General features: G+C 46.2%; 2 protein-coding genes across 8 annotated transcripts; one reads left to right on the top strand and one right to left on the bottom strand.

The window, feature by feature from the left end:
- The first annotated feature begins 4020 nt into the window (after positions 1-4020).
- Positions 4021-6769, top strand: amigo1 (adhesion molecule with Ig-like domain 1). Of its 3 annotated transcripts, XM_056601930.1 has the most exons (3): positions 4021-4156; positions 4388-4471; positions 5064-6769. In XM_056601930.1, exon 3 carries the CDS (start codon positions 5168-5170, stop codon positions 6701-6703), a length of 1536 nt encoding a protein of 511 aa, XP_056457905.1. In that variant the 5' UTR covers positions 4021-4156; positions 4388-4471; positions 5064-5167; the 3' UTR covers positions 6704-6769. The 3 variants fall into 3 exon arrangements, with proteins under 3 accessions (XP_056457905.1, XP_056457912.1, XP_056457921.1); XM_056601937.1 differs by lacking the exons at positions 4021-4156; positions 4388-4471 and adding an exon at positions 4596-4648 and having other exon boundaries at positions 4830-6769; XM_056601946.1 differs by lacking the exons at positions 4021-4156; positions 4388-4471 and adding an exon at positions 4770-4982.
- Positions 6770-11940: 5171 nt separating this feature from the next.
- atxn7l2b (ataxin 7-like 2b) lies at positions 11941-18366 on the bottom strand. Of its 5 annotated transcripts, none has more exons than XM_056589487.1 (10): positions 18201-18366; positions 17672-17761; positions 17238-17547; positions 16693-16949; positions 16394-16476; positions 15627-15838; positions 15110-15338; positions 14788-14909; positions 13372-14048; positions 11941-13081 (listed from the first exon to the last, which is right to left on the bottom strand). In XM_056589487.1, exons 1-9 carry the CDS (start codon positions 18364-18366, stop codon positions 13388-13390), a joined length of 2130 nt encoding a protein of 709 aa, XP_056445462.1. In that variant the 3' UTR covers positions 11941-13081; positions 13372-13387. The 5 variants fall into 5 exon arrangements, with proteins under 5 accessions (XP_056445462.1, XP_056445480.1, XP_056445487.1 ...); XM_056589505.1 differs by having other exon boundaries at positions 15669-15838; XM_056589512.1 differs by having other exon boundaries at positions 16693-16874.
- Between the last annotated feature and the right edge of the window lie 79 nt (positions 18367-18445).

Genomic DNA, 18445 nt, shown 5'->3' with positions numbered 1-18445 from the left:
CACCAGACCGGCGGCACCTGCAGACCTCACATTGATTCAGTGGAGTTACAGGGAAGGGATACCTTTAAGAAGGGGAACTCGAACCACCATGAGATTAACAGTACACTAAGGTTACCAAGGCGAGACAAACCATTAATCCATGCAACCACTATAGGTCTTATTTATTTAGAGCTCATAAATTCTTGACAAAGTTTTGAGTTAGATGCTGTATATTGTTCTTATTTCTATCGACAATCACAAAAGATGCAGCCCACGGTCAACTTTTATTTAATATTATATAATTTTCACTCCAAAGCACTTCTGTAAGACAGAATGAGGTGAATTCATGAATGAAAACTGAAGGTAACAAAACAGAAGTCAAGGCTTAACTATGATGCACATGTTAAATGAAAACACCTTGATCTTGTATTTCAAAATAGCACTCCGAACACAAGAACATACAACCAACACTAACCGTGTGTGATTGCGTGTGTGTGTGTGTGTGTCAAGTGCGTGTGCGTGTGTGTGTGTGTGTGTGTGTGTGTGTGTGTGTGTGTGTGTGTGTGTGTGTGTGTGTGTGTGCGTGTGCGTGTGCGTGTGTGTGCGTGTGCGTGTGCGTGTGTGTGTGTGTGTGTGTGTGTGTGTGTGTGTGTGTGTGTGTGTTTTGTAAACCACACACTTTGGAGACACCTGTGTGTTGTGTCCCTCTAGATTATGCTTATGTAAAAACAATAAAGAAGCAGGCACACACAAATTACCATAGTGTCATCTGCATCCATGTATGAATAAAACCAATTAAAACCACGGCTATGGTAAATAGCTTCCCTGTGGTTGGAGCGCAGCAGTAAAAGGAGCCTATCGTCTTGGAACACTTGTCCTGATATGCTTCCACTACTCAATGAGCGTAAGTCTTGAAGGAGCGCCAAGTGAGCACTCCTGTCACGTCCCTCGCCCTAAACACGGTTCAACGTGTGTCTAAACATGAGTTTACCGTTGTCAGGCGGGAAAGGATGCAGCCTCTGTACACAGCACCATTATAGAGCTCCAGCTGATTCGCTTTGGGTTCTCATCGGCGCAGGTACGCAGCAGGACAAAAGGGTGGGAGGGGGAGGTGACCAAGGCCATTACAGAGCCGCCGTGACCCCACAGAGTCAACAAAGGGCTGCAGGCTGTTGCCAGGCAACACTTTCTCCCATCAAAGCAGGAAGCGGGCAGCACAGAGCATTATTCACAGAGTGGCGCGCCGCACAGAAGATGCTGTGCTGTGTTACTCCATGGTCCGCTCCTGGTCTGGGAGACGGGATCCCACTCCCAGGCTGGTGTAAAACGGTGCTCTAATGCAGCTATATTCAGGAGGGGGAATGGGGTGGAGGGTGTGTTTATTAGGTTAGGGAATCAGTAGAAGTTAAGGAAATAACGGGTGTCGTTGTTGTTATTATCATTATGTACATATCATGCACATCATTATTGTATTGTTTTGCCTTTTTTAGGTTTTCTCTACCAATTCTAATTAATCTCAGCAGGAAACCAAAATATGTATACAGTATATACCAACCTGACCAGACAATAGACACCTTCTGCAAAACAAAATGGCTTCTTCACCTTAGAGTCCTTGCTTGTCTTGATGTTGCCCAAAGTCACTCATCAAGATTGGATAGGATATCGGAATGGATCAAGGTACAATCCTATGCGTGTAGAGTGTGGATGTAACTGATTCTCTATGAAACACAAACAACAAGCTCCACAGTTTATGAACGCAACCGGCCGCCGAGAGCCCTGCATTCATCCACCACCAAACGAAGCATTAGACGGTCAGAGGAGGATTTAATCTGCTACCTCAGCTGGGCCTGGGGGGCTCCATACTGTGAGAAAATAGTGGAAGTCCATTGGCAAAGTAGCGAGCTCTTTGTGGTTGCCAAGCAGAGCACAGACAGGGACACACGCAAACACACAAACACACATATAGACAGACACATACATACACACACACACTCATACACACAGACTACAGAAGCTATGTGTAAAGAGATCCAAGGCCTACTATCTTCATCATAAGCCTGTGGGTGGGTACAGTTGAGTAAAAAAATTGCATTGTTTCAACAACTATGAAAAAAAGGAAATAACATGAATGTAAAAAACAAAGTCAGGGTAGTTATCCCAGTCTTCTGTCATTAGTGGAGCAGTCAGAAGGAAGGAAGTAGCCGGAAATATTACCATGTGCACTGACTGTACAACTGCTGAAAATCCCAAGGGGCAATTTGCAGCCATATACCAACATCGATTAAATAATGAACACTGAGTGATAGAAGTAAATCCACTCTACAAAACGCAGCCTTTGTCGCAGGCGATGTGGAGAAACACTCGCCTTCTCTCCACTCGTGTCCCGATGGTGGAGAGCTCAGTGGGTCAGAAGGCTGTTACACTCATTACTAGTGTTAGCCCCTGCAAAAGACCCCCCAGCACTTTGAGTTACACTGAGTGCACCGCAGCGTGAACACGGAAACACACAGCCAACGACCCCTGAACCCTCAGCCACAAAGCGTTAACAATTCAGCTTTTGTTGTGTGTCCGGATGCACATAAACAACCTCATCTGTTATAAATGCGCACCTGTTTTAAGGGAATAGCGGCCCCATAGTGGGGGATGTTATCAGTTATTGCCTCCGCCAATGAGGTGATGTGTTTGCTCTGTCTGAGTGTCTGTCTGTATGTCTGTGTGCAGGATATTATGGAAGTTTAGCACAGATTTCCACCGAATTTAGTGGGTAAGTTGGTCATGAGCCAAGTAAGAAGGTCCTAACTTTTCATGCAAAATGACAAAAAAAGGTGTGACGATGGCTGAAATGGGTTTCAGGACACAATATCTCCAAAAGTGGAGTACAGTTCTGCACTGCAACTGGTGAGGTTGGTTATGGGCAGATTGGTCCACTTTTCATGCACATCAGCATATGGAGGGTGCTTCAGTGGACGTCACAAAACAATGAGTTCATGATGATTGTTAGCTGACCTTCCCAGCCACGCCCACTTCCTATTTTCTTTAAATCTCTTTGTGAGGCGACGTCTATGGAAGCCCATTTCTGCCAGTAAAAAAAACAAAAATGTTGACAATTTAGGCTTGATAATAAAAATGTACCCAGTTTTTGCTTTTTCTAATCAAATACGATGCAAATACGATAAAAATGCACCAATTGCACTCCTGACCATCCCTGGAAGAAGGGCTCCCCTACACTGCGTTTCTTCTCAAGATTTCTTCCTTGCTGATTCAAGGGAGTTTTTTCTTGCCCGTGTGGGGGCATGGGTAAAGGGGGGTGTCACAAATATTTGGCCTGTTAAGCCCTTTGAGACTGTAATGGTGATTAAGGGCTATACAAATAAAATTGAATTGAATTTAATTGAAATATAATATACATATCCCCTAATTTCGGAAATAGCCGTCATTAGTCATTGGAATCAGCTCAGATTCTATAAGTCTGTTTTAGCTAAGGTCTGCTCTAGTGAGCCCATTTTGTGTATTGTAAATTGAGTGTAATACACAATATATGTTACCCAAACAAGAAAAGTTACACAGTCAATAATAGTGATTACAATTCTCTAAATTCTCAATATAGAAATGGACCTGATACATAGCACACATTTTACATCTGCCTACTTATGTTACTACATAGTTATATCATAAATAATTACAGTTTATTATTAATACTCTTGCCACAATAAGTCATACTACTCGCCAAAATCAAAGTGTTTAATGTTTTTTTTTAATAATAATTGAGAGCAAAACGTCACAAAACCAGTGAGTTAAAATGAGTCATCTTTAATTAGCCACTCTGCACCAAATGATTGATCATCCACAATGAACAATTATTTAATCATGTTCAGTATTTAGAATGAATCACACAGTGAAAGCCCAGTCCACCTCACGCACAGCACATTGCACAAGATTAGCCCCCCATCTTTCACACGTCCACAGCACCGTCAACGTGCATCTTGATCTGGACGTCTCACGTCAACAGCCCAGTGTGGCACATTGCAGCAGGAGCGCTGTACGAAAACGGTGGCACGTTGAACATCTGACACGGGGAATCTCTCGCGGCAGCAGCAGAGCATGCTTGGGCTTATGCATCTCCACGGCCGAGGAGGAGAGGCTACTGGATGCGTGCTGTTGATTATCTGCAGAAAACGTAACGTGAAGGCCGCCTAGATCTGGGGTTTGTGATAACGACGCGCAGTCTAAAACAGGCCCACATTAAGGGAGTTTGTCATTGGTATTTTACGTATTTACGTGTTTTTTTTGGCGTACTTCCCCACCTGGTGTTGGATGCCGCGGCGTGAAGCAGGATTATTTGGCGAGGAGGATATCGGGTGCTCTCCAATCTCGCCGTGTGCCCTTACATGCTCACTGTCTTTTCCAGAGGACCGTCCCCGGGAAACAAGACGGTAAACAGTACAAGCGGCTCTTCAAATTTAAATCGCGGATTTCTCTATCCCAGTTGAAGGTGGGTACATAGAGGCACTGTTGATGTAGCTTACTCTTTCCCCATCACTCATATGTGTTTTCAGGAAGTGATCGTTTGGTTTTGAGAATGGTGCAATGCAGGATAAGAGCCATGGTTATGGTTAACGGGAATCGTTGCATGAGTAAACACACCGTGCAGCATTGCTTTGTTTATTAAGTAAGTAATTCGCGCTCTTTAATTTATTAAAATGTGCTGACATATTTTCTTTGCCTGCATTTAGTTTCCGTAAGGTCGTGAATTGTAACGTGTGTTGTGTATTTATAAAAGTGGGGGAAAGAAAGTATGGATGGAAATGGTGTGTTAACGTGTGTGGCATGCATGTGTCTGTATTTTTCAGGCATGGTTAATGTAAAAGCAGGAGAGCTGGCGTCTTTGTGAGTTCGGGGAAACGAGAGAATATAGAAAATAAATTGTAGGATTTGTAAACAGGTATGCATGTGTCCAACATGCCCGGCGTGTGTGTGTGCGCGCGCGTGTGTGTACCTACAAGGTATGTAATGTAACCATGACAATACACATCATACTCAACAGCCACGTTTTTCCCTCACGCACATTTCCTCTTTTCTCGCAGCCCTCAATTAGCCATGCCTGGAAAGCCTCCAGCAGCCGCTCCAGGCTGGGAGTGGAGGGCGCAGTAAGAGGGGGACTTCTCCTGTAACCAGACCAACTCGCACCATGTTGCAAACCCTCCACCAGACCGCCGGTGTCGGTTGTGGTATGTCGGAGACCCTGGCCTGCCTGCGCTGGTCCGTTCTCCTTGGCCTCTCCGTGGCCCTGCTGTGGATCCCCGGGGCGGCGGGCTCGGCTCTGAACTGCCACAAGACCTGCATCTGCGCCTCCAACATCGTGAGCTGCTCCAAGATGAACCTGACGGCCGTGCCCACCGAGCTGCCGCCCTACACGGTGGTGCTGGACCTCAGCTACAACGAAATCACCCGGCTCCGCGCCGAATGGACCCACGACAAACTGGACAAGCTTCACAACCTCCTGCTCAGCCACAACGGCCTCCACTTCCTGTCCTCGGAGGCCTTCCTGAACGCGAAGCAGCTGCGCTACCTGGACCTGTCGTCCAACAAGCTGCGGCTGCTGGACGAGTACATCTTCGAGCCGCTTGCCCATCTGGAGGTCCTGCTGCTCTACAACAACCACATCTCCCAGATCGACCGGCTGGCCTTCACCGGGGTCAACAGCCTGCAGAAGCTCTACCTGAGCCAGAACCTAGTGTCCCGCTTCCCCCTGGAGCTGGTGGCCGACAAGTCTCGCCTGGAGAAGCTGATCCTGCTGGACGTGTCGTCCAATCGCATCAAGGCCCTGCCCGTCGCGGAGCTCCAGGCGCTGCCGGCGTGGATTAAAAACGGCCTCTACTTCCACAACAACCCTCTGGTGTGCGGGTGCGACCTGTACAGCCTCCTGGCCCACTGGTACATCCGGAAGCTCAACTCGGCGCGGGACTTCAGGGACGACTACCAATGCTACTTGCCGGCGCCGGCACCGGCGAAAACCCTAGTGGGCGTTTTCGAACTGAGCAGCGACTACATGAACTGCAGCACCTTCAAGCAGACGGACGAAGAGGCGTTCCTGGAGCAGACGCTGACCCTGAGCTGCGACACCAAGCACAAGGACATGTCCAAGACCTGGCTCATGCCCGGGAACGTGGTGGTCTCGGCGGGCATCAACCAGACGGCCCGGGTCCTGCCGGACGGACGGCTCCAGATCAGTCCGGTGAGGTCGGAGGACTCGGGGAACTACACGTGTCTCGCCGTGAGCGAGGCCCACAACGAGACGCTGTACGTGGTGCTGAAGGTGCACAACTTCACCATGAACGCCGGCGGGGACTCCCTGAACACGGCCTACACCACGCTGGTGGGCTGCCTGGCCAGCGCCGTGCTGGTGCTCATCTACCTGTACCTGACGCCCTGCCGCTGCTTCTGCTGCCCCGACCGGGGCAAGAAGGGCGGCGACGACAGCATCCACTCGTCCATGATCAGCGTCACTCCCACGCACGACGACCCCGCGCTGAAGGCGGAGCTGGACAGACACGTGGCCTTCATAGACTCCAAGGACCTCCGGGGGCAGAATGGCAAGCTCAACCCCAACGGGGACGAGGAGGAGCCGGACGAGGAGGCCGGCATGCTGGGGAAGGGACGGAGGAGGAGGTCTGTCGCCGAGTCGATAAGCTCCGTCTTCTCGGACACCCCCATGGTGGTCTAGGAGAGGAGATGGACACCGCAGCGGGTGGGGTGTCTGTATCTGCTGTGTTTGCGAAGCGGAGATGTAAGCCATGTGTGCGGTCGGCGGGACAGACGGTGCGCAGGAGGGGGGGGGGGGGGGGGTACACTACGGTGGTCGACTCGGGGAAACGCCTCGCTCGGCGACAGGGACAACAAACAGGACCTATCCAGCGTTTGAATCTGTAGCACTTAATTATTCATACTGTGAAAGCCCGGAAATGTAAGCGGGCTGCGGAACATTTGAATGGGTGTGAACCGTACAACGGGGGATTCTGATAGATGTTAGCACTCAGGAAGTAACACAAGCTGTTGCTAAAGTGGTGTATTTTTTGACAAGATGGACGGATAATTGAGATTTGTTCGATTGGAAAACAGGAAATCTTAGCACACACGAGAGAGCATTAGCATAGAGGCTGACTCATAACCCCCATTATGAGAACAGTTGGTATCATAGAGCATCGGTATATATTAACCTCCTCTCTCCTCTACCAACACTAGCGCTCCAACATCAGTGTTCACCCGGTGGTGAACATTCGTCATTATTTATTAGTCATCAGCCGTAGAACAGCAGCATGCCAAGAGTTATTTTAAAACCCTGGGCCCTGACGGATGATGGGGCAGAATGTGGATATCCCTCATCATAGCCCCATTTGTTATCCAGTGTTTCCCCTACATGCATCCAGCAGTGGTGCAGCACTGCCCCCACTGGATTACTAGTGCCACTGCAATCAGACATGCATTATATATTATTATATACATAAAAATGTTGCTCGTATAAAATGCTATTAGTTTAATTTGAAAACGTATATCATAGTGGCCCCTAATGCACCCCCTTCAATACATTGTCATTATTGGCATTGGAGAAATTATGCAGAAAAATACTGACAGCCACAGCTATAGTTCTGCTGTAGAATAAGAGACGCATGAGGATATTGTAGGGCGCATTAGCTCATGAATGGCTTTAGACTTAATGTAGGAAGCATTAGGAGAAAATGTAAGCCACGAGTGACTTGATAATAGAAAGTAGCCAATATATGTGATGCTTCAGAAGAGAAGACCAAGCCAAGTCCAAAGCCAAGATGGATTGCGACAAATCGCAGACTGAAAACTATATCTGTGCTAACATTAATCGCAAATACAATTCCTCGTGTTTATGGTGCATTCACACTCTATCTGATGGAAATGTATCAGAATCCTAAGGGCATCTGGGCTTTTACGAACGCTTTTTGCCCGCATAATTCTCATCAGCACTGTGCAGATCAGCGCCGTGCACACGCACATCAGAACCGGGCACATGCACATCAGAACCGTGCACATGCACATCAGTACCGTGCACATCAGCAGGGTAGTGCACCTCACGCACCCCTCGGCACCTCTGCTGGATAGGAATCCTAGGGGAAGCACTGATATGTGTCCAGTTTGACATGAACATAGTAGTAGCACAGACACTTTGATGAAGTAGAATAGGTTAAACGTAATCTAGGTCCTATGAAGCGTACGACAGCACTCCTCATGCTTGTTGTTCTTGTATTCATGTAGTCTATCACTTAATATATATTGATTAGAAGCGAGTTTTATTTGCCTCTTATTTCTCTTCAGATGTATGGAATAGCTTCCAATGGTAGGCTGATAGATGGATGAGATTTTTGTATTGATCCAAATGTTTTAGTATTTAGTTATAGTACAGCTGCTGGAAACTAAAAGTTAAATGTTAAGCCTTATACAGAAAGAAAGTCACATTTAGAACTTTGACATGGAAAGATGTTTTTCGGAACGGGCCTGTTATTATTTTTTAGAACGTATTAATAACCTTCTGATCCATTCTTTACAGAGTAAGGTTCTGTGTTCCTTCCTATACATCGTAGGAACAGGCTTCTCATTGTGGTAGAGTCCCAGGGAGGTTCCTCCTTGTACAACAGAGTAACTCTCCTCTTAGACAGCTCATGTTACTTTCTTTGATCATGCTATGAAGAGGTTTAAAATACCTAACAAATGCTTAAGGCTCCTGTCATTATTGTGTATTGTGTATGTATTCCCTACATGCACTTACTTCAAATGCTGATATGTCTACTATTTAGAAAGGCCATGCTTGCCGGTAGTCAAAGGTCAAATGTTATGACATTTACACATTTCTCATTGGAAACCTATACCTAGTTTCTGTCTGGGCACATCGACTAAAAAGAGCGGTGTCATTTCATGCTTATTTGTGTTATGGTACAGGACTACCTGTGTGACTAAGAGCTAATTACATTGTTTGATAGTATGATCATTCACTTTGTAGGAGCAGAAAAGAGAGAGTCAGTCTTGCTGTCATGAGTCACTGCACAAAGCAACGGCCTCCATCCAACGTGTGTGTGTGTGTGTGTGTGTGTGTGTGTGTGTGTGTGTGTGTGTGTGTGTGTGTGTGTGTGTGTGTGTGTGTGTGCGTGTGTGTGCGTTTGTGTGTGCGTTTGTGTGTGAGTTGTCTGATTTGTGCATCTTATTACATGCCTATCTGCAAATTCAACAGCGCCAATTTAGCCAGACAATGAATGCGAGCGAAATGCCTGGGGCTCACAAAAAACATTGCCTTTTTCTTTTTATCACATCTGGACTGTGTAACTAACAATACGTTTTTGCTGGTAATCTTCAATTCTAATTAAATCATTCCGAGATAAATGTAACGACGCTGGGAAGATCACATGCTCACCGACTCCTGTGGTCTCCACAGTCTCTTACTTTTAAACAGATTGTTCTGTGGCTGGACGCGTGACTGCTTGGTATAAAAATGAAACATCCTTTGGCATTAACTTAGTGTGTGTGTTTGTGTGTGTGTTCCTGTGTGAGACCAAAGAAAGACACACTTATCAGAGAGGGGTCACCTGAGTCATAATGTCCCCCCCCCCCACACACACAAAAGCACAAACACACACGTGTTCGACAGTTATGAGAAGCTTAGCTTATACAATAAGCCTGAGGAAAGTTAAATTCACCAGAAATGTTTACCTGTCTTATAACAAGGAATCTAAGTACTTTGAACTCCACTACAAAAAACTATCTGCGTGAACCTAAGATTGACCCAGTGTTATACTCCTGAGGAGTCTGGTATGCTGTCAAAACTGGGATGTGTGGAATAAGGAGCCTGAGGTTTTAAGGAGTTTTGTAATAGAGATTTGGGTTTGTGAATATAGGTTACCTGCTGTAACATTAGAGTTGACATAGAGCTTTTCAAATGGGGGACCTGTTCTCGACTTATCAAGCCAAAGTCTGCCTTGGCTAATGGGTGTTTAAAGTTGTTATTTTTACAGTCGGTTCCCTAATGAGGAGCTTCACCTGTGTGTCGAGTGTCTCTAGTGTTATTCAAACAAATCCTAATGTGTTCTGTATAATTCCTCTCAAGCAGCTATTCCTTTCTGTGGCCTGTTGACCTATGTGTTGATCCTCACTTTTCCGTGTTCAATGGTTATGTTTGGACAATGTAGCCGACTAAGAGTATTGTTGTTTCATCAAAATGTCAGTCCTCCTTTTGCTTTCTGTCTGAAGACGGGGTAAGGTCAGCTGTTTCTATGGTAACCTTGACTCTTTGGTATCAGTGTTTTTTTCTCTATGTAGGCAAGCTGATTTTGTTTTTATTAGGGTTCTGCAATTAGATACATAAGAATATCTATGAAGAATAATTCTTCAATGATCATTGTTAGTAAATAATAATACAATTATATGGTAAAATGATAAATTACACAGCGTAGGATTGATTTTCAGGTTTTTTTATGACCGATAATCTCTTCTACACCGGTGCTTTGATAATTTCCAAACAATACCAGGGCTTTGAAAAAATAAAGTACAGTAAATCTTCACATGTCAGACTTTTATATTGCTACCCGTGCAGAAAATACCCCTGACCTGGCGTGATGTGTCAATGTGATTACACAAACATTACTAGACATGGACACATTAAACAGACTGTCACACAGGCTTCAGTGTGTAGGCCCTCAAAACACAAACACAAACAGCCTCCTCCTTCCACCTAAAGTTGACTTGAGGAATAGGATATGTAATACCTGTCGTTTCCAAGTAGTAACTATGAAAGGATTATCAGTAAAATCTAAAGAAACCTATATTGCCACATCTTCAGTATGAGTTGGTTGGTTTTTGACTTGGTTGTTTTTGGTCTTGCCAGTATAGATGAATGGCTTTTGCATGGTATGCTCAAGAGCTCCTCGGACTGTGTAAACGAATAGATGATACTGTAGAAGATACTATATTTAATTGAATAAAGGATTTGTGTTTTACAGGTTGTGCCGATCCCTCTGTTGGGTTGTGTTGTGTTGACCCTGTTTGTTGTGCGAGACTAAATCCCAGGCCCTCCCTGCTGACTACGGGCAGCCTATAAAGGAGGCTCTGTTCCAAGTACAGGCTCTATTCATACCTCTAGTCTAGGAGGACATGTTCCTTCCTAAAGACCTGACAGTCACAAGAACACACATCATGACAATGAGATATCAGGCAGATGGTTCGTATGCACTACAATGCATGACTTCTGTTTATAATGTCTGCACCTATTCAATAAATAACTTTTAGATTTTACGTGAAGTATTAAAGGCTTTATTCACACAATTTGCACAACTGTATTCAAAACAGTTGCTCTATTAGGTGGCAATGCGATATTCTGCCTTTGATCGATGACATGATTTGCAGCTCGACTCAAACTAAATAAATGGATATAATAATGTCCATGATGTAGGCTCTGCAGCCCCCAAACCTCAATCGTTTTCTATATTAAACATGAATTTCCTTATACATATTGTGTCGCAGAAATTTCACATTTTCTGCGATAACCAAAAAAGTTCTAAAAAGGATAGACACATTTACTTTTTCGTATTTCAAACTAGCTATCATATGATAGCTAGTTTGAAATATACTATATTTAATTGATATGATAGCTATGTTTGAAATACGAAAAAGTTTCAAACGATAATCTGAAGTTGGATAACACGTTATTTGGCGCTATCTAGTGGCAAACAACGCTTAATGCAATACGTCAACAATAAAATGGATCGTATTACGCACGAATCAGCAGGTCACGATATTCCTATTGCCTTTAGAAATACATTTGTTATAGAACCGACCGACAGGGAGCAACCAAACAATGGTCGAAATATAACGCACAGCGCTTTATCTGGAAAAAATTCATCGTAATTAATTGCGATGCTCAAGAAACTAAAGAACACGCCCCAATGTGTATCAAGATATCTGGGTGGACTCACGAGGCTAGCAAATGCCCCAAAATCATAATTATAATTTACAGTATAACCAAGGCATCCCTCATCACTGCATGAAATATGCAGATAGTAAAAAAAACTGGAAAATACACATTTCAAAATGTTTTAATAGAATGATGACAAGATATCATAACAATAAATTCAGATAAAGCAAATTCAATTAAACGATTTATTTTACCACCAGATAGCAATGTTAAGCAACAAACAAATGTAATCCTACATTTGTTTAATTCCCTGATAATTAATGGTAGCCTAACGTACACCATTTCAGCCTATTACAACACTACAGTAGAGTAACACTGAAATAAACGTGTAGTAACACTGTCAAATGAATGTGTACAAAGTACTGAGCACCTTATTCTTAGGGATTTTCATTGATGAATAAATGTTTCTTGATATTTAGTTTCCATAGTGAGATTTAACTTTAGCAGCTTAACACATAGATTGAGGTATTTCATGTCCATACAAAATAATCCAGCTATAACCCATATCACCACGTATACCAATAGTGTGAATCATTGCAATAATAAACACTGAAGTGGCAATCTCGAAGATTTCAGTTTCTTTCTCATTAGCGACACCTTTGGCGATAAGCAGTATTTTTTCTCAGAGATACCAACAGGGGTGCAACAAACACCTAGTTCGTAACATTCATAATTCTGCAAGTGCAAGGGCTTCCATCAGTGGGACATAGGCTCAATGACTATTGTGTTACCTCATTCGACAATAGATAGACTTCACTGACATTTATTTACATGCAATTCTTCGAGATTACCACTTTAGTATGTTTAGTCAGACCCACATATCGCAGGTCTTGTGAGGTCTTGTGTTGACAAAATCCGCACATGCACTCATGTCAAAATCACAATTGTAAAATGTATATGTACAAACAAAAATATATTACACACACACACACACACACACACACACACACACACACACACACACACACACACACACACACACACACACACACACACACACACACACACACACATACACACACACACACACACACACACACACAGAGGCTGTCCTAGGCTCTTCCTCCAAGTGGTCGTGAAGGTGAATTTTCTCTCGATCTCGTTTCTTGTCTGCCACTACAACAAGAAAACCAAACAGCCTTCGTCAGTATCAACATTTTTAAGAATCCCAGAACATTGCAACACACAAATATCAGTTGTGAAATATTGGGCCGTGTACTAGCCTAGGTGTTTTGATTCCAAACCAAAACGGCTTCCATCTCAATTCAATTCCGGTTGCTTTTGATGAAAGTATCTCCTAAAATGACTTAATGTCTAGAATCCATCCTTGGGGCCTACTAGTAATGTGCGCAACAGCCAGTCTACTGTATAGTACAGCCGGAGCCCATACTCCCCTGTGGACCTACCCTGCAGAGGTCCAGGCTAGTCTCCAGGGCCAGCGCCCACCCGGGTCCCCTTCCTCCAGGCGAACAGGCCGGAGGGCGGCTGACCAGCCAGGTGACGGGACTGGGCGGAGCTCCTGGGCTGGGGGCGGGGGCCGCTGGCCAGCCCCTCGGAGCCGCTCATCTTGCGCTTCTGCGTGGGGCCCCTGAGCTCCGGTCCCCCGGCCCCGCGACGCAGGGTGGAGTGCGGCGGCGGAGCGAAGGCGGCGGCCCGACTGCAGCCGCTGCTCGGCGACGGGGAGCCCGGGTCCGACGGCTTTGATCCTGCGGGGGGTCGGTGTCTGTTGGCCGGTCCGCGAGGGGGCGTGACCTGGGGGTGGAGGGGAGGTGTGGGGGAACACCGCCGCTGGTCTCTCTTCACGTGGGGAGGGAACGTCCTGACGCTGCTTTGGGTCACCATGGGAACCGGCGCTCGCACTTTGGGGGGTGCCCGGCCCGGTCGCCCCCCGGGGAGCCGGGTGGGGTAGGGTCCAGCGGCGCGGGGTGACCCGCCGCCCGGGAGGTTTCCCCTGGGTCTGGAGGGTCCTGAGGAGGGGGAGCTGGGCGAGCCGCAGGAGGAGGTTCTGGGTCTGATGGCCGAGCCCTGGGCGGCGGGGGCGGGGTGACGGGACTGGAGCCCAGCTGGAACCTGAGGTATCCTCCTGAGGACACGGGATGTTGACACGTGATGCTAGGGCCCGTCAACACACTGCAATTTGCATGCCATTGAAGCCTGATGAAAACACACTCAATCCCATCACGTGTTTTATCAGCCTTACAGGGCTACAGTATGTATGTATTCAAAAGTCAAAGTCAAAGTCAGCTTCAATGTAAGTTCCGAAATATGTGCCAGACAAATAGAAGAATCCAAATTGCGTTTGTCTCCGTCTCTGATTCAATAAGGAGGATGGGTATTCTAATGGATGATATTTCCATGGGAAGTGTGCGTGTGTACGATGGCTGGTTTATGCAGCCTCACCCGACCCGAGTCAGACTGATTAGACTCTGGGGCTGGGTGAGGCCGCACACCTGAGAAATCAAGGTGTACCGGTTAAACAAGCCATCACCGCGAACACTGAGGGAGTTGTGCTGCATGGCAACACGGAGCACCAGCTTATGCATCACTGTCAACAATAAACCAGTTCTCCAACATCAGCGCCCTGTGTCCTTGTCTGGAGGACGAGCCCAGTGAAAGTCGAAGTTTAACATAAACTAGTTATTATGTCAGACATAATCACATCATAATGTGATAATAATAATCATCAGTCCTCGCCGTCTTCCAGCACGGAGAACAAGTGGAGTATTGCGCTCACTTATCAAACGTCAAACTCCCCAACCCCACTACAACACACTGCCCCCCTTGAACCAGGGCTGCCGTGTTCCCCGTGACAACAGACTCACTTCCACAGAGGGGCGTTCACGTGCTGCTCCACCATGTCGCTGAGGGCGAACCGCAGGTGATGCAGGCGTCGGTCAAAGGTGAATACGCTACAACCCAAAGTATGGCTTCCAAAAGTGCATAACTAAAAAAAAGAGAAAATGCATCGATCAGTTGGTCAGCAGTCGAGCAGGGCAGTATATTCATATCATATTCAAAAAATGGGAAAGGAACACCGGAGCTGAGGTGAGATTGATTTGGTTAACCTAACATTAGCTTTCAAGCCAATGCAAATCACTTTCTACAAACTGCTACTGGGAGTCGGGAGCAGGTTTCAGCACTCACTCCGAGAGGCTTGGGGTGCCAGGGAGTGGCGGGAATATCTCCATTCTCCTCCTCCTCCTCCTGAGGGTCTGCCTCCTCCTCTCTCTCTCCGCCTTCCTCCTCCTCCTCCTCCTCGTCGCTCTCCCCACTGGAGGGCAGGCTCTGGTTGAAGGGGTAGGGGTGCTGGATCTCCACCTCCACCGCAGCGTCACCCTCCTCCTCGGCAGCCCTCCGGGACGGCTCCCTGGACCTGCGGAGCCAGCCAGAGCGACACATGAGCACCACGCCTCACAGGAAAGGTCAAAGGGCGAACCAGAGGAGTGGAGGGGCTTATTGGTAATACACCCTGGTACAAACAAGACTCCCCTGGGTGTGTATTAAAAAGAAAACACAACCAGCCATGCAGAATGTACATATCCACTTGTCAATAGATTAAACGTTGAGAGATCCGCTCCTAACCTGTTTACACGTATAACCATAATGTGCTGATTTTCCCTGCCCAGTATCTCAGAACATCATATTCATGAGTATGCGATACCAGAGGATGGGGCAGTTGGTGCCGGGGCCGCGTTTCACGTGCTTGGGCGTGGCCGGGTCCTGAGGCTTCTGGAGATATGGCGTCGGCGAGTCCTCACTGGCTGAGAGTTTGTCCACGTCGCTGCCTGAAGAGCTGGCCCTCTGCTCCAGCAGCAGCTGGTCCAACGGCCTGCTCCGGCCTTCCACCCTCCTCCGCTGGTGGATGGAGTGGATCTACGATGGAGGAAATCACGCTTGGTAAGTAAAGAGAGGCTGGGAAACTTTAGTTTCTAATTTTAATTTCTAATTTCATTAGAATTTGTTTCACCCTAGTCTTTTTGCTTTTTGGGTCTGAGTATTAATCTGCCAAAAAAGGCATAGTTATCACACTGGGAACTTGGGCATACCAAGATACCTCACACAAGAAAATGACAAGCAGTGCTTACGGGCTGGGATTGTCCCTGCTACGACACCACTTTACAACGGGGTGCATTGCGGAAGGAACCAAGACATTTCCTCCACTGTTTTAAATGCTCTACGCATGATGATAGCTTGCGATTGGCTTACAGTGAGGATGCTATGAAAGTGTATTTAAGATGCTATTAAAGTATCTTACAGCAAATTGACACTATTAGAGATGATGATAAATGTATTAGAGCATTACAGCTGATATTAAAGTAAATTCTAGATTGATTATCTTAAAGTGTTACAGTACTACAGTACTAGTATTAAATCGTATTACAGCACTACATTAAAGTAATCGACAGTACTACAGATGGGGTGTATTACATTGCACATAAGCTGTCGCGTGCAGAGCGTCTTCCTAGCTGGATCCAGCACCCCGCAGTGTCTGTCCGGATCGCATTCCTTCTCTGGGGAACGAAAAAACAAACACAGTAGCCAGCGGGTTAGTCAGCGAACAGCATTGACCAAAGAAAGACGTGCTGTACTAGCTGAGATTAATCACTTGACACCCCTTCACTAGAAAGATGAATACAAAACCAAATGCTTCATTGTTACCATATAGAGTATTATCCCCAAGGACATGCACAATCAAAAACAGATCCACCCACTGCCACAAAACTTACTGTAGACTTTCTTATGAGTCCGACTGTAGGTCCTCAGGCCCTCAGGCAGAGGACTCTGAGTGGTTCCTGAGGGCCCCGTGTCCGTCTTCGGTCTCTCCGAGGTTGTGGCGGAGAAGTGTGACGACGAGGAAGAGGAGACGAGCGCCCCCGGGGTCAGGGGTGGGTGGTCCCGGGGAGGAGCCCTGGTATTAGAGGGGGAGGGGCATGGCGATGAGGGCGGGGCTTCCTGAGGACCTGAAGTCTTGACTGACGGTGAACTGAGAGGAAGTAACCACGACACGTGGGAAGAAATACAGATAATACATCGTTGGATCCATTCATTGTACATCACTGTTGGTGGCTGGATGTTTAAGGATGCAAGGGTTACCAGAGTGCTTTTCTGTACATATAAAAATGTGTTTTTATATGATGTACTGCAGCTTCTAACCACCGGCAAACACAAACAGTGCAAAACCGGTCATTTTGACAAAACAAGTTATAGTAATTCTTGTCACACAAAATGGTGCTCCAACATTATTGCGGTCCAGCACAGGCCTGTGTAGTACCTGGCCTCTTCCGTCAGGACTTTGGTGGTTCTGTGCTGGGGTGCGGTTGCTGGTTTGGAGAAGCCGCCAGCCTCCTGAGTTTCCACCTTTTTGTGTTTCTCTCTCGAGGATGGTATCACGGACTGGCGCCCGGGCCGGGGGCATTGCTTGTCGGCTAAGCAAGACGATGGGTTGCACATTTTGATGAGGGCACCATGGCGCCTCTCACAGTGAGCCTCGAACGCCTGGGGTTTGACTAACTGCCCACAGTGGCTGCACACCACCAGGTAGAAGTTGTCAAGGGCCGGGCAGTAGCCATAGATTTTCATATCTGTAGAAAGAAAATCAAAAATATGTTTGACTAAATACATTTCAGAAAAGAAAAACCGTGAGGTAATTCGCTTTGGTTCGTTTGGATGAAGTTGGTGGTTTGAAATACACCCCATCACCCGCACCTTCTTTGGAGAGGGTCATCGTGTCGCTGCCTCTGCTCTCATCAACGTAGTCTTCCTCTTTAGATCCACCTGAATGCAAGGGAAACACGTCTGATGGGATTTGGAAACCCGAGGTCATAATTTACGGTCATATGTTTTAGATTGAGGACCATATATATTCTTTAAACGTTTAAACATCAGATGCAGAAGCTTTGTTTTGATTTGTAGTTTACATGTAGCCTACTTATGTAGTGTGTACATGTAGTTTGACAGCGGGCACAATGTAGGCCTACTGTATATCATCAGAATTAAATTATTGTTGCGATGCCTTTTGAAGTTGAATTGTCACGAGAAACTAAGTTTGATCAAGGTTATTATAACAGCTGAGCACTTACCGGCTAGCAAATTCACAATACTTGTAACATATCCTGCACTAGGACCCAGTGGGTCTTTTGTTTGGGTTGTTTACTGGGTATCGCAGACATTAATCACAGTACAAAGACAACATAATGCGATTATATACAGCGTTTGGGGTGTTTTCTTCACTCACCTTTATCTGTTAAAATATTCCATTTATCTATCCAACAACTCCAGTTTAAACCAACATGGTCGATATTAGGATTGAGCCGATCCAAAGTGGCCATTGCTGCTCTTGCGCGTTCACGAGTTGACGCCATCTGTCCACGCGATACCTTTACGTCATTACACCACAGCATGAAACTCGTGTTCGCATTGGATTATTGTCTGTTAATGCAGATATTTCCATATCTCGACATATATTTTGTGTGAAAAATA

This window comes from Gadus chalcogrammus, chromosome 1, assembly GCF_026213295.1.
Source record: "Gadus chalcogrammus isolate NIFS_2021 chromosome 1, NIFS_Gcha_1.0, whole genome shotgun sequence".
In the NCBI taxonomy this organism is placed as follows: Eukaryota; Metazoa; Chordata; class Actinopteri; order Gadiformes; family Gadidae; genus Gadus; species Gadus chalcogrammus.
Note: the sequence above shows the minus strand (reverse complement) of the source record. Positions and strands in the feature narration are given on the sequence as shown.